This window comes from Verticillium nonalfalfae, assembly GCF_003724135.2.
Source record: "Verticillium nonalfalfae strain VnAa140/NRRL 66861 chromosome Unknown scaffold_71, whole genome shotgun sequence".
NCBI lineage: Eukaryota > Fungi > Ascomycota > Sordariomycetes > Glomerellales > Plectosphaerellaceae > Verticillium > Verticillium nonalfalfae.
In genome coordinates this window covers 1-24912 of record NW_021167296.1, presented here as the reverse complement: position 1 = coordinate 24912, position 24912 = coordinate 1, and the positions used below count along the sequence as shown (strand labels likewise).

The 24912-nt window shown below is 55.4% G+C and overlaps 6 protein-coding genes across 6 annotated transcripts; 5 read left to right on the top strand and 1 right to left on the bottom strand.

Annotated features, from left to right (window-relative positions):
- Window positions 1-1938: 1938 nt before the first annotated feature.
- Window positions 1939-5484, top strand: D7B24_008222 (uncharacterized protein; the record flags this gene model as incomplete). The annotated part of the gene is made up of 1 exon (XM_028642316.1): window positions 1939-5484. The coding sequence occupies one exon, from the start codon at window positions 1939-1941 to the stop codon at window positions 5482-5484; it is 3546 nt and encodes a 1181-aa protein (XP_028493855.1).
- A 776-nt stretch (window positions 5485-6260) lies between these two features.
- ERG8 (phosphomevalonate kinase) lies at window positions 6261-8044 on the top strand (the record flags this gene model as incomplete). Its single annotated transcript, XM_028642315.1, has 2 exons — window positions 6261-6520; window positions 6985-8044. The coding sequence occupies 2 exons, from the start codon at window positions 6261-6263 to the stop codon at window positions 8042-8044; spliced, it is 1320 nt and encodes a 439-aa protein (XP_028493854.1).
- A 345-nt stretch (window positions 8045-8389) lies between these two features.
- On the top strand, window positions 8390-10702 carry DBP7 (ATP-dependent RNA helicase dbp7; the record flags this gene model as incomplete). The annotated part of the gene is made up of 1 exon (XM_028642314.1): window positions 8390-10702. The coding sequence occupies one exon, from the start codon at window positions 8390-8392 to the stop codon at window positions 10700-10702; it is 2313 nt and encodes a 770-aa protein (XP_028493853.1).
- Window positions 10703-11572: 870 nt separating this feature from the next.
- Window positions 11573-13162, top strand: D7B24_008219 (uncharacterized protein; the record flags this gene model as incomplete). The annotated part of the gene is made up of 1 exon (XM_028642313.1): window positions 11573-13162. The coding sequence occupies one exon, from the start codon at window positions 11573-11575 to the stop codon at window positions 13160-13162; it is 1590 nt and encodes a 529-aa protein (XP_028493852.1).
- A 4113-nt stretch (window positions 13163-17275) lies between these two features.
- D7B24_008218 (uncharacterized protein) lies at window positions 17276-18958 on the top strand (the record flags this gene model as incomplete). The annotated part of the gene is made up of 1 exon (XM_028642312.1): window positions 17276-18958. One exon carries the CDS (start codon window positions 17276-17278, stop codon window positions 18956-18958), a length of 1683 nt encoding a protein of 560 aa, XP_028493851.1.
- A 1575-nt stretch (window positions 18959-20533) lies between these two features.
- On the bottom strand, window positions 20534-22927 carry D7B24_008217 (uncharacterized protein; the record flags this gene model as incomplete). The annotated part of the gene is made up of 5 exons (XM_028642311.1): window positions 20534-20589; window positions 20640-20654; window positions 20842-20961; window positions 21409-21792; window positions 21880-22927. The coding sequence occupies 5 exons, from the start codon at window positions 22925-22927 to the stop codon at window positions 20534-20536; spliced, it is 1623 nt and encodes a 540-aa protein (XP_028493850.1).
- Between the last annotated feature and the right edge of the window lie 1985 nt (window positions 22928-24912).

Sequence of the window (24912 nt, the reverse complement as noted above, 5' to 3'; positions counted from 1 at the left end):
CAAGGGGGCTCAATCTGAGATGGCTTCTCGAAACACTGCCATTTCGAGGTCGAAGGGGAAAATCTCTGCTCTCCAGCTTGGGAGAGATGGCGGGGCGGAGGGGGGGGGGGGCCAAGGGTCGATGATTCACCAATGGGGCTCGAGTTGAAGGCATCGTCGTAAAAGGGGGCACCGGACAGCTGGGTGCGTGCCGACAGGGCCACTAGGGAGGCGGGGCGGCCGCGCCTTCCGGCTTCTCCCTGTGACATGGCCACCTCATTGGTCCCAAGCGAGAGGGCTGCCGGGTTCTTCTCGCCATGGGGGGACTTACAGGGGACGGAATACAGGGGACAGCCCCCTGAGAGAAGGCCCTGAATGGCCTGAATCTGTCGCGTGCCCCGCTGATCCGCTCCTGGTGTCGAACTCTGACAGCCCTCAGCAAGGCGCGCAATGTCAGCAGCGTCGAAGTCGGGGAGGGATGCTAACAATGCGAAGTACGAGATATGCATACACCCGGTGGAACAATGCATCCTCAGGCGACAAGCCCAGTATGGCATGGTCATCAGACTGAGCGTTGAATGTGACGAGAGCTTTGTGGCCATGGCAGCCTGGCGCGCATCTGCGTCCCGATCTGCGGGGGAAGAACCGGCTGGACGGGAACAGGAGGGAGAGTATGGCATTGGATCCTCCGTGATCATGTTTTTGCCCCCCTCGGCCCCTGGCCGGTGATATCGGTGTATTGGTGATGACGCGCACGTCGACATGCGGATCGAGCGCCCAGTGCCAGCGCGACTCGACGACGACGTCCTGAATCGGGGGCCCATGTCCAATTCCAAGTCCAGCTTGCTGAGCGAGATACCTTCATGGAGGTCGTGCATGCCCCTGACAGCAGCTGAGGCCTGGAAAAAGGCGATTGGGTTTGCGCGAGCTGATGGGAGACGGTCTCACCATGTCAAGAACCGTGCTTTTGGAGCTGCCGACCCAATGCTGTTCGGCCTCTTGGGTCATCAGAAGCAAATGCTACGCCAAAAGCAAGCTGTGGCGGGCACGGCCAAGCGGCGCAGGCAAGAGTCCGAACACCCTCGGCCAGTCGGCCTCAGGACGCGTCTTCCCGTCTGCCTGAGTCACAGCTGGCTCCCTCGCACCTTCCCTGTACCGGCCAGGGCAAGAAGCTTGGAGGGCAGGCTTCGCCCCCTTCTACCACCAATGCCGACCTGCCACTGGTGCCTTCCTCCCGAGTCCACGCGAAAAATTTCCCCAGTCTTGGATGCGTCAGAGAGCCGGCCCCACAAGCCTGCCAGGCCCTGCCATTTTCTGCCAGCTCGTCGCCCATCACTGCTTCCTTCTTGCTCATCATCACCACGTCTTCCCGCAGCATTACCGTTGGTGGCCCCTCCTCCATCCCCACCCTGCCACCCCCCGGTCACGACTACAGCAGTACCTAGCAAGGGCCACACCCCAGCAGGTACCCAAAGTACCAAGGTACCCACGTACCTACCTCCACCAACCCAGATCCTCCCTCCATCATCACGACCCGGACTTCCTCGATCGCTCACCCACACACTTTTTCCTCTTCAGCGGTCCTTTCGCACATTCTTTCCCTGCATCGTCCTGTTCATCCAACACGCCATTTCTACCCCTCCCCCCAAACCCATCATCACATCAATTAATCCGGTACGCGCGTTTGTTTGACGGCCCAGCTGCTGTCAAATGAACCTGCAATCGCGCATATACCCTTCCTTCGTGAGTGCCACCCGCACCCCATCACCGGCCTCAGGCCTTTGCTTGTCAGCCGCGCTGTCGTCTTGGAGCCTGACGCACACGGCCTCCTCGGATGTTGTGGCAAAGCATCATCAGCATCACGCTCGTGATACGCGTTGCGCCCAGCTCAAACCTCAGGCACTTTCTGCGTGTTCCTGAACTAACACGTTCCAGATCCCCTCCCTTCCCTCCGTCTAAATGCCCACCATCTTTGGCAACCTGCACCAGGCTCTTTTCCGTCAAGGAATCGCAAAGTCATTCGGCCACGGATACGCTCAGTCTCTTGTCGCCGTCACACACCCTCACGCCCTCAACTCGCACAACCGTCCCTCCTTCGCCCGCAGGCACACTACCCGCTTCGGTCGTCTCCAGGGCACCCACTTCCAGTCCGCCTTCAACACCGAGCGTGCCGCTGCCGGTCTCTCGCTCGACCATCGACCCCAAAAGGTCAGCACCAATGGAGGGCTAGACGCATACTTTGAACACCTCCAGAACCAGCACGCTGCTGGGGAGTCTGGCGAGGTCGCAGAAGAAGAATGGACGCAGTTTGAGTTCCAGAAGCAGATCGAATGGAAGCCCTCGCCAGCTTCCATTCTCGTTGGCGATGCCAGGCAGCTAGCCAGCGAGGAGCAGCTCGAGGCCGAGGCCCACGCACAGGATGCAGACGTCCCGTCAGTCCCGCGTGAGGCCGAGGCAGCCCTTGCTCACATCAACGCTGCCATCGAGAAGGAGATTGAGATCAGGGAGCGCCAAGAGGCTCTTGAAGAGGCCGTGGCCGAATCAGTCCGGACCGGGACACCCATCGATCCGGCCCTACTCGAACGCGCCCTGACGCCTGAAATCGAGCGCTCCTACACCCCGGCGAGCATCGCACGCTCAGCGACGCCCCCGATCGACCCTCAGTCCCAAACCTATGCTGACCACCTGACCAAGCTGTCGCAAGATGGTCGCTGGGCTGAGATTCCCGCCGTCTTCGAGGCTATGCTTGTTGCCGGTGTGAGGCCCATCGCCGGAGCCTACAATGCGCTGCTCATGTCGCGCATTCAACTGACCACTGAGAAGAACGAAATCGTCTCCAAGGTTCGCGAGGTTTATACTCACATGCTCCAGCAGAAGGCGATTCCCGACAGTGATACGTACAACATCCTCGTCGGATTCCTTGCCTCGCGTTCTCTCGAGGTGGCTTCGTTGAAGAAGGATCTCGAGGACAAGCGCGTTCGCTTCGGTGGCATGGACGAGCCTGGCAAGTTCATGTTCGCTTCTCAGGAGTTTGATCACGCCATTCTGTCCGAGGATGACCCGCTGGACTGGGCCATGAAGATGTTTGAGACGTCGGTCACCACGTACCGTGCTGCGTACTCTGCCGAATCTTACTACCAGCTCATCAGCGCCTGTGCTCGCGCCGGACGATGCTCCGAGATGCTTCGTCTCTATGAGCACATGGAGTTGAACCGAGTCGTGCCCTACGCCGCCATGTTCCCCGCCATGATCACTTCGTTTGCTGCTACTGGCGATCTCATCAGCGCTGTCGAGGTGTACGACGAGTACCGTGCGCTTGCCATCGCCGACGACAACGGCGACGCTTCTCTTCAGGACCGCATGGACTCGCACATCTACGCCGCCGTCATCAATGCCTACGTCATCTCCGACAAGGTCGAGGGCGCCATGAAGTTTTACGAGAAGATCATTCAAGAGTATGGTGTCCGCGCCGCGGACATCAAGGATGCTCTTGTCAGTTCTGGCTTTGTCCAGGCTTTTGTCGAGCGCGGCATCTTCCAGGACGCTCTCCAGTGGGCCCAGCTCATTGAGGGCGAAAGCAGTGTCGACAGGTTGAGCGCCATGAACAATGTCGCCACCCGTGCTGCCGACAGCGGTGACAAGTACACTGCCATGACCGCGTTTGCCAATGTGCCTCTCAACTATCCCGAAACTGCCACCTCGGCCATGGCACTTTTGGCCATGAGCGTCCGCCAGGGTGACGTCGCAGCTGCCGCTAGGTACTGGCACGTCCTCAGTGCCCCCGAGATGCAGGTGACTCCGGCGTTTATTGATCCAGCTGCCATGTTTGCGGTTGCCATGATCGGCTCGGGCCAGGTTGCTGAAGGACTGACCCAGTCCGAGTTTATGTTCCAGAGGATTCGCGCCGTCAGCCCTCAGAGCGCTGAGGAGATTGAGGAGGGTCTTGACTTCATCCACCGCTTCATGGCTGTGCGAGGTGTCGTCGACCCCCGTGAGATGGCGTCGCAGGTCTCGAGCGGTCCTCAGCAGCCCTTCACCAACTCTCCCTACGGATCCACGGCTACCGTTTCCAGCTTCGAGGACACCTTTGACCCCTATGCCCACAACACCGACTTCAAGGGTTCGTCCCTGATCTCTGATGAGCTCGAGGGCAGCCACGGCCGCAAGGGCCCCCGCCTGAACGAAGCTCTGTCTCGTTTCCGCAACATGCGCCGGGCGGGCCGCCACCCTCGCTACATCACGTACGCCAAGCTTATTTCGGCTGCTGCGCGCGACGGCAAGATGGATCTGTGCCACGACATTCTCGCCATGGCGCGCACCGACGTTCCCATGCTGCCTCAGTACGCAGTGGTCCGTTACGGATGGTCCTCGATTCTTGATGCCATGGTTGGTGCCTGTCTCACCATGGGCAACCGCCATATGGCAGAGCAGTTCCACCAGGAACTGCTCGAGATGGGCTCGACGCCATCTGCTAATACCTTCGGTCTGTACATCACGACGCTCAAGGAATCCACCAAGACGTTCGACGAGGCCACCGAGGCTGTCAAGATTTTCCACCGCGCCAAGGCTGAGGGTGTTGAGCCCAGCTCATTCCTCTACAACGCTCTCATCGGCAAGCTCGGCAAGGCTCGCCGGATTGGCGACTGTCTGTTCTATTTCGCCGAGATGCGTGCACTCGACATCAAGCCCACCTCAGTCACATACGGTACCATTGTCAACGCTCTATGCCGTGTGAGTGATGAGAAGTTTGCCGAGCAGCTCTTCGATGAGATGGAGGCGATGCCCAACTACAAGGCGCGCCCTGCGCCCTACAACAGTATGATGCAGTTCTTCCTGACCACCAAGCGTGACAAGTCCAAGGTTCTCGCCTACTACGAGCGCATGGTCGCCAGGGGCATCACGCCCACGGCACACACCAACAAGCTCCTTGTCGACACCCACGCCACGCTGGAGCCTGTCGACATGGATGCTGCTGAGAAGGTACTCGAGACCATCCGCGCTTCCGGGCAGAAGCCCGAGCCCGTGCACTACGCCTCTCTGATTCACGCACGCGGTTGCGTGCTCCATGATATGGAGGGCGCCCGCAAGGTGTTTGATGACGTTGTCAAGGATTACTCGATGCCGGTCAATGCCAGTTTGTTCCAAGCACTCTTTGAAGCCATGGTCGCCAACCACCGTGTTGCCGACACGGAGCCCATCCTGGGTCTAATGCGTCGTCGTGGCATTGAGCTGACGCCCTACATTGCCAACACTCTGATCCACGGCTGGGCTGCTGAGAAGAATATCGATCGGGCGTACGCCATCTACAATGCTGTCGGCCACAGCAAGCGCGAGCCTAGCACATATGAGGCGATGACGCGAGCGTTCCTTGCCACAGAGGAGCGCGAGAAGGCCAAGATTGTGGTTGGTGAGATGCTGTCGCGGGGCTACCCCAGTGCCGTGGTCAACAAGGTGCTGGAGCTGCTTGGCGGCGGCGGTGGTGAGGAGGGCGCAGTTGTTGCGTAAAGGGTTGGCGGTCTTGGAGCGAGTTTTCGATGGCGTGGTTGTTTTCCTCTCGCGATTTTCCTTTGTTTTTCGCCCTCGTCTGCCTTGTTTGATACCCCATGAGTGCGATTGGCAGAGGGAACGGAGACTGGGGTGTCTGGGTACGATGGGTGGTACTGCTGGTGTGCGCATCGCAGTGGAGCGGCGCGGCGCCGGCGTCTCCTTGTGTCGACTTGACGTTGCTCGAGTTTTTGTGTATGGCGTTTGCGGAGGGATAAAACAGTCGCGGCATATACAGCGCGGCGGGGGACGGCGTTCCCGGTGAGGCCTCGCGCCTGGTTAGACCATCTCCCCTATATACAAGCAAAGAGCGTCAGAGGACGCAGCTAGAGGATCGGCGGAGGAGATCATTGCAGATCAGGGATCCTGCTGCTTGTATTATATCGGCAAGCTAATTCAACTTGTTGACGTTCATTTTGTATGAAAGCATCATTCGTGATATGCGTTGATATGGCATGCTTGACTGATGTAGTGTTCCGTGGGTGCGAAGTGGACCGTGCGGCGCATCCAGCACCATCGCGGGGTCTTTTACCCCTCCCCTGTACCGTGCTCACCAAAGTCTTTCATGGCCTCATCCTCTCGTCACCTCTTACTTCACTCCTCGACATCACCTCTACGCCGTCAAATCCAATTGCAAAAGCCGGCACTCAGTGAAACACGCACGTTCAGAGAATATCCATCGGCCCGCCGTCTTGCCTCCTGCCCTCCATCGAACGCAAACGCATACACCACTCATGATGCCCTCGAAAGCGACCGCCGTCTCCGCCCCAGGCAAGGTCCTCTTGGCGGGCGGCTACCTCGTCCTCGACCGCGGCTACACGGGTCTCGTATTCGGGTTGAGTGCGCGTATCAGCGTGCTCGCCGGCGAGCTGGCGTCCGGTGTCGAGGGCGTGCAGCTGAGCGAGGTTGTCGTGAGCAGCCCCCAGTTTGAGGGTGCCGGGTGGCGGTATGGGTTCCGGCTCGGGGAAGGGGGCGTGCAGGTTACGGAGCTGCAGGTGTGAGTGCTTTTCTCCCCTTTTTTTTTCTTTTTATTTATTTATTGTCTTTCTCTTCTGCTGAATGCGAGGTTTGTTGCCTTTTCTTCGGTGTCCGTGTTACCGCAGAGTTCAGTTGGGAATGCGAATGCTTCAGGGGGAATTCGGCTCGAGTGAGCGGATTCGGGATGAGGCAGAGGGGGGCATTTTGACTGCATTTCTTGGCTGGTGAGTGCTGGTCTATTAGGTCTCATGATTGGGATGTCTTTCAAGTTCATCATGGCATGTTTGGCTTTTCTTTCTCAGGACGGAAGTTAGGGTCGTCGACTGGACCAACATCTCAGTAATCAGCATACTCATGGGCGCGCGAGCTGCATCCAGAGGTTCGGCTTCTACATAAAGTGCAGCCAAAAATGCGGCTTAACCAGATAGCTATTGGTTCAATCATGTTCCTCACAACACACATGGCCTCAAGCTAACAGTCCAGTGGCGCCTCCATCACACCAAACCCCTTTGTAGAAACAACACTCACCTACGCTCTCACCTACATCCACCAGATCGGTCGCCAAAGCAACCCTCACAGCCTCGCCTCCGCTCGTCTGACCATTCTAGCCGACAACGACTACTACACGCTGCCCCCGAACGCCGTCCCCACGACTGGCCGTTACGCGCCTTACCCTCACACCCTCGCCGAGGCACACAAGACGGGCCTGGGCTCTTCCGCCGCCCTCGTGACGTCCTTCACCGCTGCCCTGCTGACGCACTATCTGCCCACGTCCCTCTTTGACCTCACCTCCGAGGCCGGCCGCCACACGCTGCACAACCTCGCACAGGCCGCCCACTGCGCCGCGCAGGGCAAGGTCGGCAGCGGCTTCGACGTAGCGGCCGCCGTCTTCGGTTCCTGCCGGTACAGGCGGTTCTCGCCGGAGCTGCTCTCGGACCTGCCGGCGCCCGGCACCGCCGGTTTCGCGGAGAAGCTCGTCGAGCGCGTCGACGCGCGGGACGTGTGGGACACGGAGGTCGGCGGCGAGGTGAAGCTGCCCGCGGGCGTCGTGCTGCGCATGTGCGACGTCGACTGCGGAAGTCAGACGGTCGGCATGGTCAAGGGTGTGTTGGCGTGGCGCAAGGCGCAGCCCGAGGCGAGCAAGGCGCTCTGGGACGCCCTGCAGGCGAGGAACGAGGCGCTGGCCGAGGTTCTGCGCGAGGGGCGCACCGCGGCGATTTCCAAGGCCGTCGGCGACGTCAGGGAGCTCGTCAGGGCGATGGGCGCGGCGAGTGGCGTGCCGATCGAGCCGGAGAGTCAGAGCGAGCTGCTGGATGCGCTGAGCGGCGTCGAGGGCGTGTTTGGAGGTGTCGTACCCGGTGCTGGCGGCTTCGATGCCCTGGCGCTGCTTGTCGAGGAGGGCACCGAGACCGAGAAGCGTATTGAGGCTTTCCTGGAGGAGTGGAGCGCGAAGAAGGGTGGCAAGGTCAAGCTGCTCCGTGTGCAGGGAGAGGTTGATGGTGTGCGGAGTGAGAGCCTCGATGAGTACGCGGGATGGATTTAGACACGTCACGGGCGGGAAAAGTACATCAGCGCAGGAGAACATCCATATTCACGCGAAGTGCTAGACTCAACCGAGCAAATGGATAGCAAAGTTGAGCACGCAGACAAACATCACCAATATCATGTTCTCAGTAGACACCCCAGAAAGCAAATATGCCTGCTTTATTGCATACACATATACACGTTCTCATGCATCCTTCGGGTCCGCGGGGTCGACCCACCTCAAAAGCTTATCGTGATAAGCCATGATTTTTTCTTCATGCGGCAGGACCCCAACATGCTGCGACTGCTCTCGCTGCCACCGCCTGCTTGCTCAATCTCACCACCCCATAGGGCCACGGACAAAATGGCGGACGATGGCATGATCCTCAACTTCGCGGTCAGCGATGCTCCCGCGAAGACGCAGGTCAAATTCCAAGGCGGGAAATGGAGAGATCGCCTCAAGGCGCAACGGAACGCCAATCGATCCTCCACCCCCCAGACAACGAAGCCCACTGAAGCCTTCCCCTCGAGCCAACAACGCTACATCCCCGGCTCGAAGCCAAACCCCCGACAAAATGGCGGCGACGGCGATGATTTCGACCAGCGTCCCGCGAAACGGATGCGAGCCGACCCTCACATGCCCTCCTCCTACCAGACCGGCAAGCTGCCGCCCGGAAGCATAGTCATCGGCAAGCGGGAGGGCACTGGTCTAGCCAAGGGACAGGTCACGTCGAAGCTATTCACATCCAATCCCATGGCGCGCACCGTCTTTGACGACCCGAACGCCGAATCCAAACCCGACGCCGAACCAGCCCAACCGTCCAACGCACCTCTCTCCGAGGAGGCCGCCAGCTTCCACGCCCTCGGAATCTCTCGCCGCCTGGCTCAGGATCTGTCCGGCAAGGTCAAGCTCAAGGCACCGACGGCCATTCAGGCCAAGGTCATCCCGCAGCTCATCAAGGAGGACAGCGACGCCTTCGTCCAGGCGCAGACAGGTTCCGGCAAAACGCTCGCCTATCTGCTGCCCATTCTGCAGCGTATCCTCGCCGTGGCCGACGAGGGCAAGGTGCGTCGTGACTCTGGTCTCTTCGCCATGGTCCTGGCGCCGACGCGCGAACTGTGCCGACAGATTGATCTCGTGCTGCAGCAGCTGCTGCCGCAGTGGCTTGTCAGTACAACTGTCATCGGTGGTGAGAGCAAGCACTCGGAAAAGAGCCGACTGCGAAAGGGCGTCAACATTCTCATCGCGACGCCTGGCAGACTGACCGATCACTTGGCCAACACAAAGGCCCTCGACGTCGGGTCGGTGCGATGGCTCGTGCTCGACGAAGGTGATCGCCTCATGGAGATGGGTTTTGAAGACGACCTTCGCGAGATTGTCGGCAAGATCCGAGCCGGCGAGCTCAGCAACAGGACAAAGGATGGTGTCTCACTGGAACTGCTGCCCAAGCGCCGTGTGACGGTGCTCTGCTCGGCAACAATGAAGATGGATGTGCAAAAGCTGGGCGAGATCAGTTTGGAGGATGCCGTACACATCACGGCAGAAGACGAGGTAGTGAACGGGGAGGGCGAGGAGCAGCAGCAGCAAGTCGCATTCTCGGCGCCTGCGCAGCTCAAGCAAGCACACTACATTGTGCCGGCAAAGCTGCGTCTCGTGTCGCTGATTGCCCTGCTGAAATCCACATTTGCCCGTCGGGGATCTGTCATGAAGGCCATTATTTTCATGTCTTGCGCCGACTCGGTCGATTATCACTTCGACTTGCTGAAAGAACCGCCCAAGGCCGACAAGAAGACCGAGTCGACGGCTGTCACGGCCAACACTGTTGCCCCTGCGGCTTACCTCGCATCCCCGGCCAACCCCAACATCGTCCTCCACAAGCTTCACGGCTCCCTCCCACAACCCGTGCGTACCGGCACCCTGGCCGCCTATTCGACTTGCATCGAACCTTGCGTGCTCATTACCACCGATATCGCCTCCCGTGGTCTCGACGTGCCGTCGGTCGAGCTCGTCATCGAGTACGACCCGGCCTTCAGCGCCGCCGACCATGTGCACCGTATCGGTCGTACAGCCCGTGCCGGTCGCCCCGGTAAAGCAGTGCTGTTCCTGCAGCCCGGATGCGAGGAAGGCTACGTCGACTATCTCACTACGGCGACATCTGTTCCCAAAGCGGAATCGTTCGAGGGCGTCTTGCACCGTGGCCTCGCGACGCACATGCCATTCCCCGTCGACACGGACGCCAAGCCACCACCGGAGGACAGCCGCAGCTTCTCGCAGCGAGCGGAGGCTCTACAGCTACACATTGAGCAGCGTCTGCTCATTCCATCAGGCGCGGCGCTGCTCGAGGCGGCTCGCAAGGGCTTCCGTTCGCACGTGCGGGCCTACGCGACACACACCAAGGAGGAGCGGAAGTTCTTTGACATTACCGAGCTGCACCTCGGACACACAGCCAAGAGTTATGGACTGCGCGAGGCGCCGCAGGGCGTCGGACGTGGTGGGCACGATGGCAAGAAGACGGCCATGAAGGCGGCGGCGTCGAAGAAGAGGAAGCAGGGCGCCGGCGACTCGGCACGGGAGAGTCTGTTCGATGCCGACACGGACCTGGCCGAGATGGAGAGGAGGATGAAGATGAAGATGAAGAGCGTCATGAACAGCGCAAGCGAGTTCAACATTGGGTAAGGTAAAATGCGCAACCGATGTCAGTCAGCATGGTCGGTTTCATCTCTGGTCATGGCATAGTGCAAAAGGTAGTGTGTGCATGCATGCATGGAGTACGGCGTATGGAGCGGTTGAAGCAATCTCACATGGCATGTCGTCTTGCCGGAATAACTATGTCTTTCATCGCAGGTGTTTATGCTGTTCTTCCTAAGTAACATGGCGATCTAAGCCGTGCAAGACATATCAAACTTCTTACGTGCATGTGAAGCAGCTCAACAGGATGCACGATACGACCCCCTTGACTCGAGACTACATGCGAATCATGCAGGATTTTTTTTTCTCCCTGCCATGGTTCCCTGCCATCGGCCAGCCCACACATGGACCATGGTCTCGACCAACATTATTCAATAGAGATGATTTTCCAGGCGTTGCCCATCACCTCATCCCGACAAACCATATCATCATTACCAAGAAGGAATTCTCGACTGCTGCGTCCCAATCCCCAGACTATGATCACTTCTCACGTCGTCGGCAGCCGTCCGACATTTCTTCCCCCGCGGAGTCTACCCGCCATGTCGACGTTCAGCAGGGCGATCGCGCCATCTGCCAGCGACGCCCTCAATTCGACCATGGGTCGCTTCGTTCCCCACAGGCACGAGTCGGGCGACCCGCCGATCAGACCCTTGAGCCCTTTGTGATTGGCAGCCGTCGGAGCGGGCACGATATCGAGACTATGGCGAGCTTGGTGCCATGCTGTGAAGCTAGCTGGTGGCGGTTGGTCGATCTCATGATAAGAAGGGTCTTCGGCCATGGTCTTTGTTGGTGATGATAGCTTGAGACGACATCTCGTAGCCTCAATTCCAGCACTTTCGCTGCCCGAGCCCACGCAGGATGGCCATCTCACCATCGGAAAACGTGGCACAGGCCCATGATGCCGCTGATTCCTACGGCAATACGGTCGCTGCGCCGACGTACGACGACGCGACGGCCGAACCCGAAGTCACGGGCGTCTTCAAACACATCGCCAAGGTCATCCCCTACTTTCGCAACCCGCGCCATGTGCTTGTCTTCAAGCTCGATGTCTTCCTGCTTGCCTGGATGTTCCTCGCCGGCATCATGAAGGAGATGGACCAGAGCGCGACGACGCAGGCCTACGTCTCGGGTATGCGCGAGTCGCTGTCGCTTTACGGCAACGAGCTCGTCCTCTTCAACACCTTTTTCAGCATCGGCTACGCCATCGGCCTCGTGCCGGGCCAGCTCATCCAGACACGCTTGCGGCCGTCGCTCTTTCTGCCCTTCTGCGAGATGGCCTGGGGCTTCTTTGTGCTCTTCACCTACAAGGCCAAAAGCGCCGAGACGGTCTACGCGCTGCGCTTTTTCCTCGGTCTGCTGTCGGCCGCCTTCTGGCCCTCGGTCGTCGCCCTCATCTTCAACTGGTACACGCCGCGCGAGCTCGCCGTGCGCCTGGCCGTCTTCACCGTCTCGGACGTCGCAGGCGCCATGTTCCTCGGTGCCCTTCAGGCCGCCCTCTACCGCAACATGAACGGCGTCCACGGCCTGCATGGTTGGCAGTGGCTCTTCGTCATTGCCGGCGCCGCCACCATCGGCCAGGGTCTCGTCGCCTTCTTCACGATCCCCGACAGCCCGGCCATCACGCGCGCCATCTGGCTCTCCCCCGCCGAGCGCGTCCTTGCCCGCGACCGCATGGCCTCATTCGGCGCCAAGACGTCCTCGATGCTGCGCCCGGCGGCCCTGCGCCGCAAGCTCCGCCAGATCGTCATCCACCCCGTCACCTACTTTTTCCTCTTCGCCTTTGCCCTCAACGCCTGGGCGCACCGCGCCAACGCCTACTTTGTCCTGTACCTCGAGTCGCTGACCAACGCCGACGGGTCGCGCCGCTACAGCGTCTACCAGGTCAACGTGCTGCCGCTCGGCGGCTACGCCCTGCAGATCGTCACGACCGTAGGCCTCAACGCCCTCTCCGACTGGAAGCACTGGCGCTGGCAGGTCAGCATCGGCAGCGCCGCCTTCCACGGCCTCTTCCTCGCCGTCCTCTGCGCCTGGCCGCCCAACGACCGCGTCGTCCTGAGCTTCTACTTCCTCACCTACGCCACCAACGCCGGCTCCTCCTCGCTCATGGCCTGGTTCGCCGAGATTCTGCGCAAGGAGCCCGAGGCCCGCGCCATCATCGTCGCCGCCACCGTCACCATTGTCTACGTCGGCCATGCCACCATTCCGCTGCGCGCCTGGCGCGTCGCTGACGCGCCCCGCTACCCTATCGGCTTCCCCCTCGTCACGGCCTTTACGGGCCTCACCGTCCTCGTGCAGCTCGGCCTGCTGTTCTGGGAGAGGCGCCACCCCGAGATTGTCGAGTACGGCTACGAAAAGGGGCCTGCGGGGAGCGTGGCCGGGTCGGATGAGGAGGGTGGACGCGTCGATGGCAAGCTGTCGCCCGAGGTCGTCTTGGAGGCCGCCAAGTAAGAGAGAGAGAGAGACTGCGATGGACATGTGTGTGATGTGGTTTTCATGATCAAAAGCGGAGCGATTTGAAGGATAATTCGTTCAAAATGTGGTTCTAAACGAAGGTTCGATCAGCACGAAAGCACCAGCAGGTCGAACCTCACGGAGGAGACGGGATATATGGCTTAGTTCTCGTGCTCGATAAGTAAAGGGATAGCCCGAAGGTACAAGCTCGTGCCAGCGAGGACTTTAAACAAAACACCACCCGAACACCATATCTTCAATACAGGTTCGTTCTCTCCAGCTCAATCATGTCCCCCCTGAGCTTAGCCTCTCGTTGCTTAATCATCTCTATCTCTTCGCGAAGCTTTGCGTTTTCTTCCGCGAGTCCACATACTTGCTGGTTATATCGATGGCTGTTGAGAGGGCTTCGCTGCTTACGTGGACCCTGATTCATTGCGTTGGCTGTGCCTGAGAGCTCTGAATACGTAGGGTAGGTGATACAAGTCTTGTGATGTGATTGATGCTCTCTCTCTGAATTACCACTACCCACGTGAATCAGATATACCCATCTGATTCACCGATCACGTAAGCTGTGATTCACGTGCTCCTGGGAGCTGTGAATCCGCGGCCATGGTGATCACTGTATCGGTGATCCCCTATCGAGATCACCGCCCTAGGGAATCCCCTAATATTATTGATCGGTTCAACAATGGCTCTCTTTTCCGGCAGCAGTATGTCCTTTAGCGAGCAAGTCGATCTCAGCACCACGAGCGTCCATTCTCGACTTTGAAGCTGCGAGAATTTGATTTATCTTCTTCAGCTCATGGTCGAACTTCTCGTCCTTTTGTTGGAGTTCCAGAAAATATTGATCATGAGGGGGTTTTTCTTCTTGAAGGTCTTCCAATGTCTGTTGGATGTCGTCCATAGTAGTCTTCATTGCGCTCACGTCTTCGTCAAGATTCATCAAGCTTTTATCGAACGCTGCTCTCTCGATCTCTCTTCTCTCGAGCTCGATGTTTTCCCGGAGCTTCGGCCAACGGGGATTGATGAAATTATAATGTACGTTTAACTGGAAGCCTCCGATTAGCAGTGTCGCGAGGAAAATGGCGCAGCCAGACCCACTAGAGAAGAAGTCGAGGAGAATCGATATTGTGATTGATCGTGATATGTATGAAGAGAGGAAGAAACACAGCTCTGGCCAGGCTTCGTCTCAGCACTGTGGTTTATCTTGGCGTGTTAGATCTTTGAGGAAGTAGCCAGCGACGACCAACCGCTTCTTTCCCGGCGGTTTGACAGGTCCACACGGCAGTAGCACTGGATGATGGCTGCTCTTCAGGTCGCTCTTCCTTTTCAGGGCCAGTCAGTAGCGACCACAGAAAATTCAAACCCAACGTGAATTTGGTTTGGTACGGCGAAGCTGTGGACGAAAGCGATGTCGCTGATTCATCATGTCCAGGGCAAAAACCTGGTGCAATGTTCCGCTGTCAGCTGAGTACATACACAGTCTCTCCTTATGCTTCAGGCTTGTCTTTGTTGAAGTCTGTTCAAGGGCTGTCATTTTGACCTTGAGGCCATAACCTTAACATCAGCTATTGCGCCAGTTGTACTACCCAGAAGGGTACTGAAGCCACTTCACCGGAATCTCTGATTTCCTCACGAGTATAAAGGTTTGTACAAATCTTGCTACACCAATGTTCTGAGTCTTCCCTTCAGCCTGACTCTCTCGTGTCAATATGTGCAGCAGCCTCTCTTAGCCCCTTTCTCGGTCGCCTAATTTCTCTTCAACCTGGGTGTCTGACACCCATGTTATTGTTGGATTCATGATACAAGGAAGCATATCCTGTTATTCAAATACACCCGCCCACAACCTCAATGACCTCCAGAGCAATTATGGACCTACGATTATGGAATGAAAAGCCTGCTGCAAGTAGGTAACACACCCTCGCCAGTGATAATCCATGATCCTACAGTCACTAATCATAACGAGCAACAGTTGCATCGGACGTGGTAGCTCCCTGTCCGGCACTTGAGCTTCCTCTGGATATCTGGTTCTTGCTTTTAGACAAACTATCACCACATGATCACTTGAGCCTCTCGCATACCTGCAGAGACCTGCGAGCAACTGTGGCTTACAAGTGGCCGTCGGCACTCCGCACTCTATCTCCACTGCCACGTCTCGAATTTATGGCTGCTTTTGGAAATGGCTTACTGGACCACTGGTTATGCTACGAGTGCGACCGACTTCACAAGACAGACCTGAGAACAACACCTTTACGCTGTATAGAGCGGGATGACTGCGGAATGCTGTTAACATCATACGAGACACTGGCGAGTCACTACGGACCTTGTTACCGTATCCGAGAACATCATATACAGCTTGCTCTCAAATATGCACGCCAATTGAATCTCGGCCCCGAGCACAAGCAACACCTGACAGCCCTACTTGCCCCTTTCTCCTCTTGGAAAAATAAGTCGCTGTTTGAGTCTCGGATCCAAGTTAGATACCATGCGCAGGCAAAGATTATCCAAGGGAGGTTTCTGCTAGCGGAGAAGTGGTCCTTTAGTCCATCGGCTGCCGACAGTTTGCGACCAAAGCGCCCATTCATCTGGGAAATCCTCAGTAACGCAATGACGGAAATGAACACATGCCAACACCAATGGCGATATTTTCGATTTCGATGGGAGGAGTGTACTTTGCTTGAGCAAAATCTCGAGCTGGTTTTCGACGGCCCCCCGGGACACACAATCGGTTTTTCCTGTCCCACATGTCCTACAGACTTCGAGGTGCGGTTTGAAGAAGATGCTCAAGAAAAGACCCTGGTTATTCAGACGTGGAAGGATGCCGGTGATAACTATGGTGGGCCTACCCTCCCGGATGCGTGGCTTGCCCGTGAACGGAAAGGGTTCAGGTTAAGCCGCTCTGGAAGTTTCAGATGCGGAAATGCCCGCAGCCTATTCGAGAACGGCGTTGAGATTCCTCAGACGCCGAAACTGTCAGAGCGAATGTTTAAAAGGTTGCGGCACGGAGTAGCCCGGACTGTTCATTTTGCTCGTAGCTCGACAGTGCTGAACACTTGAAAGGTGGCTGTACTACTGCTTTCGCCACCACGGGTTAAAGCTCGTTTACTCTCCTGAAATTAATCACTACTATTTAAGAATATTGCAAGTTTTTGGTGGTATAAAATGTACTCGTATCTTTTTAATCGGATTGTTGAGAAAGGCTCAGCATGTTCAATGACGCGGAAGTTTAGCTCAAGAGCTCTCCTTTAAGTTGTGCAAATTCATCCCAATCACTGTCTTAAGATCACTTCCGGGTCTGGATGCTGCGTTATCGCTCCATGTGCAACCGGAATTGGTATATTTCTGGGCATGACCTGGCAGCTGCCTCTAGTTTACTCAAATCCTATGGTAATGATGGCTCAGCATTGCTTCCGCCATTGAGCTTAGTCGCCTGGTCTTGTGGCATCATGAAGGAAGACCACGCCTTCTCTGATCTCTGAATGAACGGCAAGTAAGCTTGAGGGCGATCCGTCATATTCGCAGACCTAGCGACACGAGCAACCCCGGTCTGACGCTGGCTTTCAGATGTCATGCCTAGCATCAGATAAGTCGCCATCCGTCGGACCCAGAATATCCTCCGACGTCGCTTGAGCTTCGCAATTCACTGGCAGTGTCCTAGATAACACAAGTGGGTGTGATCCACAGGTTGCAGCAACAGCAAGGTTGGGGAGTGTGGGGAAGATGAGCGTTGTTGATAAGTGAACCAAGGATATGCATGCTGTAATCATCCCCACACACTAGCTCAACTGGCATTGTGTTGATCCGCGATTCAGTCTCCACGCCGAAGGGCACTTGAACGATGCGGATAGAAATCCGATGACCTGTTACGGGATGTGCCCGAAGGAATGCCCCGATGACGGAGCCATGGTATCCGTATATGGCTTCACACCCAGGCACTTGCACGGACCCATCTAAGATCGTCGGTCATGATGTGCGGGGTCGTATACCTAGGAGGCATAAAGACCTGAATCGCAACCGCACTTTCTCAACACAAGTTATTCCAGTAGAAAAGACTGTGCTTCCCGTCCCGCCGTCAGCCGAAGACGGTGAGAGATCAACTTGACAACCAAGATGAAGCACACCAATACTCTGCGCGCGTTGCTTGGAGCAGCACAAATCGTCTGGTGTCTGCCCGATTGCAATCATGAGCCTGTTGTTCTGGAAGGCTATGGCAGTTTCTCTGGAACTGGTGTTTCACAGACCTTTACTGGTAAAGACCTGCCTGAAACAGTCGATGCGTGGCTCGGCATAGACTACGCGACCCAGCCGACTGGAGACGGTCGCTTTCGCCCCATCACCTGGCCTGAACCATTTGACGGTATCAAATCGGCGGCAGAATACGGACTAGTTTGCCCGCAAGTACCGACAGCGGTCGACCCTCTCGAGCGCCAGGGTGAAGCTTGCCTCAATTTCAACATCTATCGTACTCGAGGTATACCTCTGGATGAGAAACTTCCCGTTCTTCTGTGGATTCATGGAGGAGCCTTCGTGCGACGCAGCTATGCAAGCTTCGATGCTGCCTCATTTGTGGCCAACTCCCCCGAACCGATGGTAGTTATCACCTTTAACTACCGACTTGGTGCGTTGGGCTTTCTACCGTCGCCTCTTTTCGAGGATGAAGGCATCCTTAATCTCGCCATTCGAGACCAGCGCCATTTTCTTGAGTTTGCGCAAAAGCATGTGAGCTCATTCGGCGGACACCCAGACGCTGTGACAATTGGAGGCCTATCGGCCGGAGCTCACTCGGTCGCAATACATACTTTTCATAACTACGGCAAAGACGAGGGCAAGTCACTCTTCGCAAGGGCCTGGTTGCAATCCGGGTCTGTTACAGCGAGGGCATTCCCAAACGCTTCTTACCCCCTATACCAGCGACAATTCAATGATTACGTGGATTTGGTTGGGTGCGGCGAAGCTGTGAAGGACAGCAATGCTGCTGCCATGGCATGCCTAAGAAGCGCCGACATCGACTCTACAAGGAATGCGAGTAACACTGTCTTCCAAAAGTACAATCAGGCCATTACCTGGCCATTCCAACCTGTCACCGACGGTCCCCTCTTCGAAAAGGCTGGTTCCCAATCTGGGTACGACGAAACGTTCTTCAAGGTTCCTGTCTTAACCACAACAACCACCGATGAAGCCAAAAACTACATCCCTGGGACTCTGGAAACCAATGATGAGTTCATCAATTTTCTTCATAATATTTCGCCCAGCCTCAATAGCACCGATATTGCTCTACTTGAGGCTCTTTACCCCGATCCGGCGACAAACTCCGATTCACCCTATGCCGGCTCGCCGAATAGTACACAGTACAACCGTCTCTCGGCTGCATGGAGCGACTACGCCTACATCTGTCCCAGCCAGGAAACAGCTTATCGCATGTCGAATGCCGGCTTGCCAGCCTGGAAGCTTCGTTGGAACGCTAACAATAACTTTCCCGCATGGCAAGGTATCCCTCATGCAGCGGATATGCAATATTCATGGGCCGAACCCACGACGCAGTATCCCAATATCGCCCAGATATACCACAGCTACCTGGCCAGTTTTGTGCTGACTGGTGATCCCAATAAGCTTCGGAAGCAGGGTAGCACTGAGTGGCCTGCTTACACACCTGCGGGCTATGGAGCCAAGGCAGAGGCACCATTGCAGCTAGTAGTCGGATCCGACGGGCCGGAGGTGGAGAAGGATGATATTAGGAGGGAACAGTGCTTGTTCTGGAGGGATCCTGAGCGAGCTCACCGTCTGAATAAGTAGGGAGAGATGTTTGCATAATAGTACCAATCCATCAATGAGTTAGTGTTAGGTTTTTATTTCACGATTAGATGCGTCATGCTATCATGAAATGGCTGGGCCAGTCTATGCACCTAAGCGAAATCACTATTTAGTTAAGTGAGGATAAATATCTGCATAATAGTACTAAGTCATCGATGAATTACTGTTGGGTTTTTATTTCACGATGAGATGCGTCATACTATCATGAAATGGTTGATCCAGTCTATGCACCTGAGCTGGGGTTGGATGCAAGATGAATTTTCATAATCTTTTAACTAGGAATATAGCTCATGAAACGAACTCTCCCGTATCCATCAGCATCTTAAACTTCCCGCCTTCCCGGCTGCTCAGTTCGCTAGGCTGCCCGCTTTCGCATACACGCCCTTCCTCCATCACAAGCACCTGATCACAAGTCATAGCCAGATCAAGTCGGTGTGCGATCATGATAACAGTATACCCGGCAAATTCTTGTTGAATGATTCGCAACATCTTTTCGTCGGTTTGAGAGTCGACGCTGGAAGATACCTCGTCAAGGATTAGGAGTCCTCCGCAGGCGCCTGAGCGTTGGCGGATTCGCAGCCTGACTACTGCTCTCGCCAGACTGAACAATTGTTTGTGTCCTTGGCTAAGTGAGCCGTGTGAGAATGGGAGCTCCCATGTTTCCGAAGTCGGGTCTGAGGAGCCTTCATCTTTCATGAGAAATTCGAGCCCGAGCAACTTCAAAGATGCCAGGATATCATGCTCTGGAGCCTCACCAAAGGGATCCAGGTTGCTGCGCAAGGTTGAGCAAGAGCATGGTGGCAGGAATACCGGGTCCTGGGAGACGGCGATGACGTGACGACGCAAGACGTCCCGATCAACCGTCTTCAAAGAGATACCATCGATGGTAATCGACCCCAAACTGTCGTTAGAATGTATTGGCTCCAGAAGTCTGAGCAAAAGCAATAAAAGGGATGACTTCCCGCTTTGAGAAGATCAGCTCCGAATCATGATATTTTCGCTGGAGCACTACTAACCTTCCCGTCCTTCCCACAATTGCTGTGCGCTCACCCGCGGCGAAAGTGAGATTAAGATCGCGAAGGGCTGGTTCATTTGTACCCAGTGATATTTCTCCGCTGGAGCGTGTGTTAGATGAAACACGTAGAAGATCCTGACCATCAGCTGACCTGTAAGACGCCGTCACGTCCCTGATTTCGATTTGACCTCTCTCAGGCCATGGTGCATCCGGCTCCACATATTCATCCGGCTGAGACTCTCTCTCAGTAGACGAGCTGAAAGTTTTCAACCTAGCGACCGCTCCTATGCTTGTTTCGAGAGTGGTGTATGATTGCACAATCGTTGCTAGCATGTCGCCAAAGGCCATGAGCGTTAAAAGGGTAGCTCCGGTGAAGCCGGAATCCGTACGCAACTGTGTGGCTAGTGTCACAATGATGACTGCGAGAAGCATGACAATCATCCGCAGGACGAGCTGAAGCCAGCGCTGAATCATAGCCAAAAGGTATGATGGCCTTTGGCTCATGTCTAGCAGCCGACTACTGGTAGCCATTGCAACATCAATCAAACCAAGAGCCCGAAGGGTGATGAGCCCTGAGAGTGTCTCGATGAAATGTGCGCTGCATCGTGGTTAGCTCTCCTCGTCCGAGAAGATTAAACTTGGACTTACTACAGCGGAGCTTTGCTTTCCAAGTCCAGCAGTCGTACTTGTCGTGATGTTCGAAGGTAAAAGAGCTGAATGCAGTAGACGATGCCTATTAAAACTGGATAGGCTACGGCGAGCCACGGCGACGCGATCGCAATGACAGCAGCCATACCTAGTGATGCAAAAAGAGATAAGGCGAAGTTGAGAAGCGACAAAGGCAGCTCACTATCGATGAGAGTCAAATCCTGAGCGAACAGGTTGGTAATAGTCCCGGTGTCAACGACACTGAAGAATCTCAAAGGGGCGCAGATGACAGTGCGCAGTGCCCTCCTGTGCAGCACCGAGCCTGTCTGTGAGATCATGGACTGAGTACACAGAAGAACTACTGCCACAAGGCAAAGAAGACAAGTCGTTTGTAGGAATGCATAAATTCCAATGTAAAAATCCTTAGGCTGCGAAGGAATCTGGCGAATCGTGTCATCGGCCCAGTACTTCAACCAAATTGTTGGAAAATTGGAAGTGAAGCCGTAACAGCAACAAGAAAACACAAACAAAATAACAAGCCAGCAAGCCATGCTGGAAAAGTAATGTCGATACACTGAAAAGTCTCCCATCTGTCGCGACGCGTCCTGTTGACGCGTTGTGGCGGGCCTGTCAGCTTCTGTCGAATGATTTGATTCTGATGTGTTGTCGGTAGCCTCTTTCGTTTCTCCGAGAATGGATGAGACAGGTTCATCATATCCTCTCAATCTCTGAAAGTCACTTCTGACAACGGCCTCCGTGACACTGATACGCTCTGAAATCAGGCCGCTCGCATTGATGGTAACCACCTTGTCGGCAAAGGGCAGGTATCGCTCATCGTGGGTGCAGAAGATTACAGTAGCCTTCCGTTGGCGAAGGAGGCCTCCTGGCCCGAGGGTCCTTTGGAAAACCAGAGCTGAGGTGGACACATCTAGGCCGCTCAAAACATCATCTAGTAAATATAATTCTGCCTTTGAATAGAGAGCTCGAGCCAGAGCTAGGCGTTGCTTTTGGCCGCCACTCAGAGAAATGGCGCCATCGCCGACCTTGGTGTGGTCGCCTTGTGAGAACTTGCTCAAGTCAGGCACGAGAGCGGTGGCATGTAAGGCCTGTTGGTATCGTATTTCATCGGGCTGAGAGTTGCCGATAATGTTGGCTCGGATTGTGTCGTTCAGCAAGAAAGGTGTTTGATCGCAGAATCCTATTCTACGAGAATTCACTCCGAATGCAATTTCACCCGAACAGAAAGTTGTCTCGCTGAGCAGAGCTTTGAGCAGAGTTGATTTTCCTGATGCAACAGGACCAACAATGACGATGAGTGACGACGCCGGTACAGCAAAGTTGACATGTCTTAAAATATTCTCTCGTTGACTCCATCCGAATTGTCCTTCCTTCACCTCAAGCGCTAGAGTCGTTTGAGCCGCGCCTGTCTTCTCAGCAGCTGGCGGGATGGGTTGTAGGGTCGTGCGGCTGTCCATACGGCTATCTAGCTTCACATAAGCATTGATGCGGCCCATGCAAGCAATGGCCGACATCAATGCCGGAATGTTCTGGAACAAACTGACCAGAGGGGCAGCCAAAAGCGTTATGAAAGCCATAGCTGGGAAGATGCGTGTGACCTCTAGTGTGCGAGATGTGACTGCAAAAGCCATGAGCGGGCCAATCGTCATGGGCGTGAATGAGAGGGTGACTGCAATGACGAGCATGAGGCGCCACTTTCCTCCGATTTTCAGCTCGCGGTGGCGGAGCGCTTGAATCAAATTCTCCACGGCAACTGTCATACCCGAGATCCGTAGCGGCTTCATGCTTGATATCGTGACGGCTGTGGCGGTGACACGCTCTTCGATAGCCTGCATCCAAGCAACCTGACGGCGGCCGGTGGCTGAGGCTACCCCTGACGAAGCGAGTATACAGACAATAACAACCGCGATGGGTGCCAAAAAGGCAACACCAATTCTTTGCTCCAACAGCCAGCAGGCCAAGGCCAGCTCAACGGCGTTGGCCCAGTACTCATGAATTGGCAGGAGCCCCATCTTGACACGTTCGACATCGCTATTCATCAGCGTGAGTGCCGTGGAATTGGCGGCAACGTCGGCGGGCAGTGAAACTGTCTTGTCATAAATGGCGGTGAAAAGAATGCCGCGTACCATGCAGGCAAATCTTTCTTGCCAGTAGAAGTACAAAGCGTTTGAGATCGCGATGCCACCATAAATAATGACAGTGGCAGCGATGAGGCCATATCCATGGTTGGCGTCGCCCGGAGATTGAAGGTATTGAAGGACAGTCTCCATTAGGAAAGGCTGACAAAAGGTGAACCCAATGACAGCCAGCCTGGGTACCACGGGTAGAAGTAAAGGCATAGATAAAGCGGAGAACAATTGCCGGTTGAGCGACGCGGGCTTGCCCGTCGAAAGGTTTCCCAACCGTTGTTTCTCAATCTTTGCCTGCAGGTTGGAGGCTGACATGTTTCCATCAAGAGCATACAAATCGTCCATCGTAAGAATGGACTTGAAACCGGAGAGAAATAAATCAACAAGCCATGAGTAGGTTGACAAGCTCCAGATGCCGCTCGCTTCTTCAGGGCTATGATGAGCTTTCCACTCGCGAGAATGGGTTTTCTGTTGGGCTTCTGTTATGAGGATGAAGCCTTTGAGCACCGCCAGGACAACAGCCAACCTGGCGACCGCCACATGATGACCACCATGATCCTCGGCTACAAGCCAGAGAGTGCGGGCCCGCACTATGTCGACCAGAAGTGTCACTGGAATGAAACAACCCAGCAACAAAGAAGGCCTGGCTGTCTTTTTGTGCTCTATACATGACGTTAACAGAATCGCGAACGATGCAACGAGTCTCAAAGCCTCAGAAGCAACTGACGGCTCAACGAAGTCTGATATATGTTGAGCTGTGAGAACCAACTGCGATAGCTGAAGAACGATGAAGATCGAAATGACACTCTGCGATCCTTGTCAGTGTGCTTCGTCTTCCGTGCAAGTTTAACTCACAAACTTTGCCCATAAGAACGTTGAAGCTTCGGCTAGGTTTGGCTTTTTGAGCAACCAATAACATCGCCCAACCCCGAGCACGAGGAAGATGCTCGAGGGCAATATCTCGAATATTACTTCCTCAAAATATAGGGTGAAATCGAACCCATCCCGGCAGCCTCGAACGACGGGCCCAAAAGTGTCTTCGTTTTGGCATGTCATGATAGATTGTGACCAGGACTACGACTCTAGACGTGGACTCGTGAGTGCAATGAGGGTCCAAGTGAGAACTTTACGGTTCAACAATCGGCTAGTGTCGGCCTTGAATAAAATATGTGGTATGTCATCCTCGCCGGGATAGCATGAGCAAAGATAAGGGGCTATATTAACCGGGATGTCAAGGAACTTTGTCAAATCGCGGCCGACCGTTTCGGACCTAGACTACGACGAAGGCGATGGCCAGTCGTATTTTGGGTTAGGTGGTGGGTGACAACACGCCAGGCTGGCAAGCTGACGTTGGCCTCGGCAACAAGCCAGCTTGGCTTTCGAAAGTGGAACATTGCCGCATAGGTTTATGAAGAATAAGCACTCAGGTAGCAGTCGGGCAGTCCGGGTGGATCAAGTCAATCCTTTGCTCTCCAACTTGCCTTAATCAGGCATGTGAAGTGGTTAGGCCGGACTGTGCCTCCTCCTGACACGTACTGACATGGCCTTGCTGGTTGAGAGACGGATAACTCACTTCGGTAGCCCTACAGGCGCGACACCCGACGCAAAGCTATCAGAACAACCGATTCTCGAACCCCATCATGGGGCTGAATAGCGTCATCTACTATGCAGAGTCAAAGACCCACAACGTGCCAGACAAGCTAAGCGCCAGGAGTCGACTCCTTGAGATTTTTGTGCCTGATGCAGCAGCTGTGATTGATCACCTTCCAAAAACAGCGAATGATTTCAGCGCTATCATTTAAGCGTAAATCCCCACAAGACAATCCAGACCAGTCTCCCGTCATCGTCACTTCTGTTAACCTCAGCGTTTGACGTCGTTTCACCTCCCTTTCAGTGCATGACGGCCTCGCGGGGGCAGTCAGAACGTTTGAGGTGGGATTCAGGCAATTATGCTTGGCTTAAAAACATGGTGCTAACTTGCCGCACCATTCGCCGACCCAGCATTTATAATTGTCAGAGAACGCGCATCCCAGGCAGGGGAATTCTGTCTCTGATATCATTTGATTGTACTCACACATCATACTGATCTTACATGACAGCGCGGGAGATCGGAAGAGCTCGTGTAG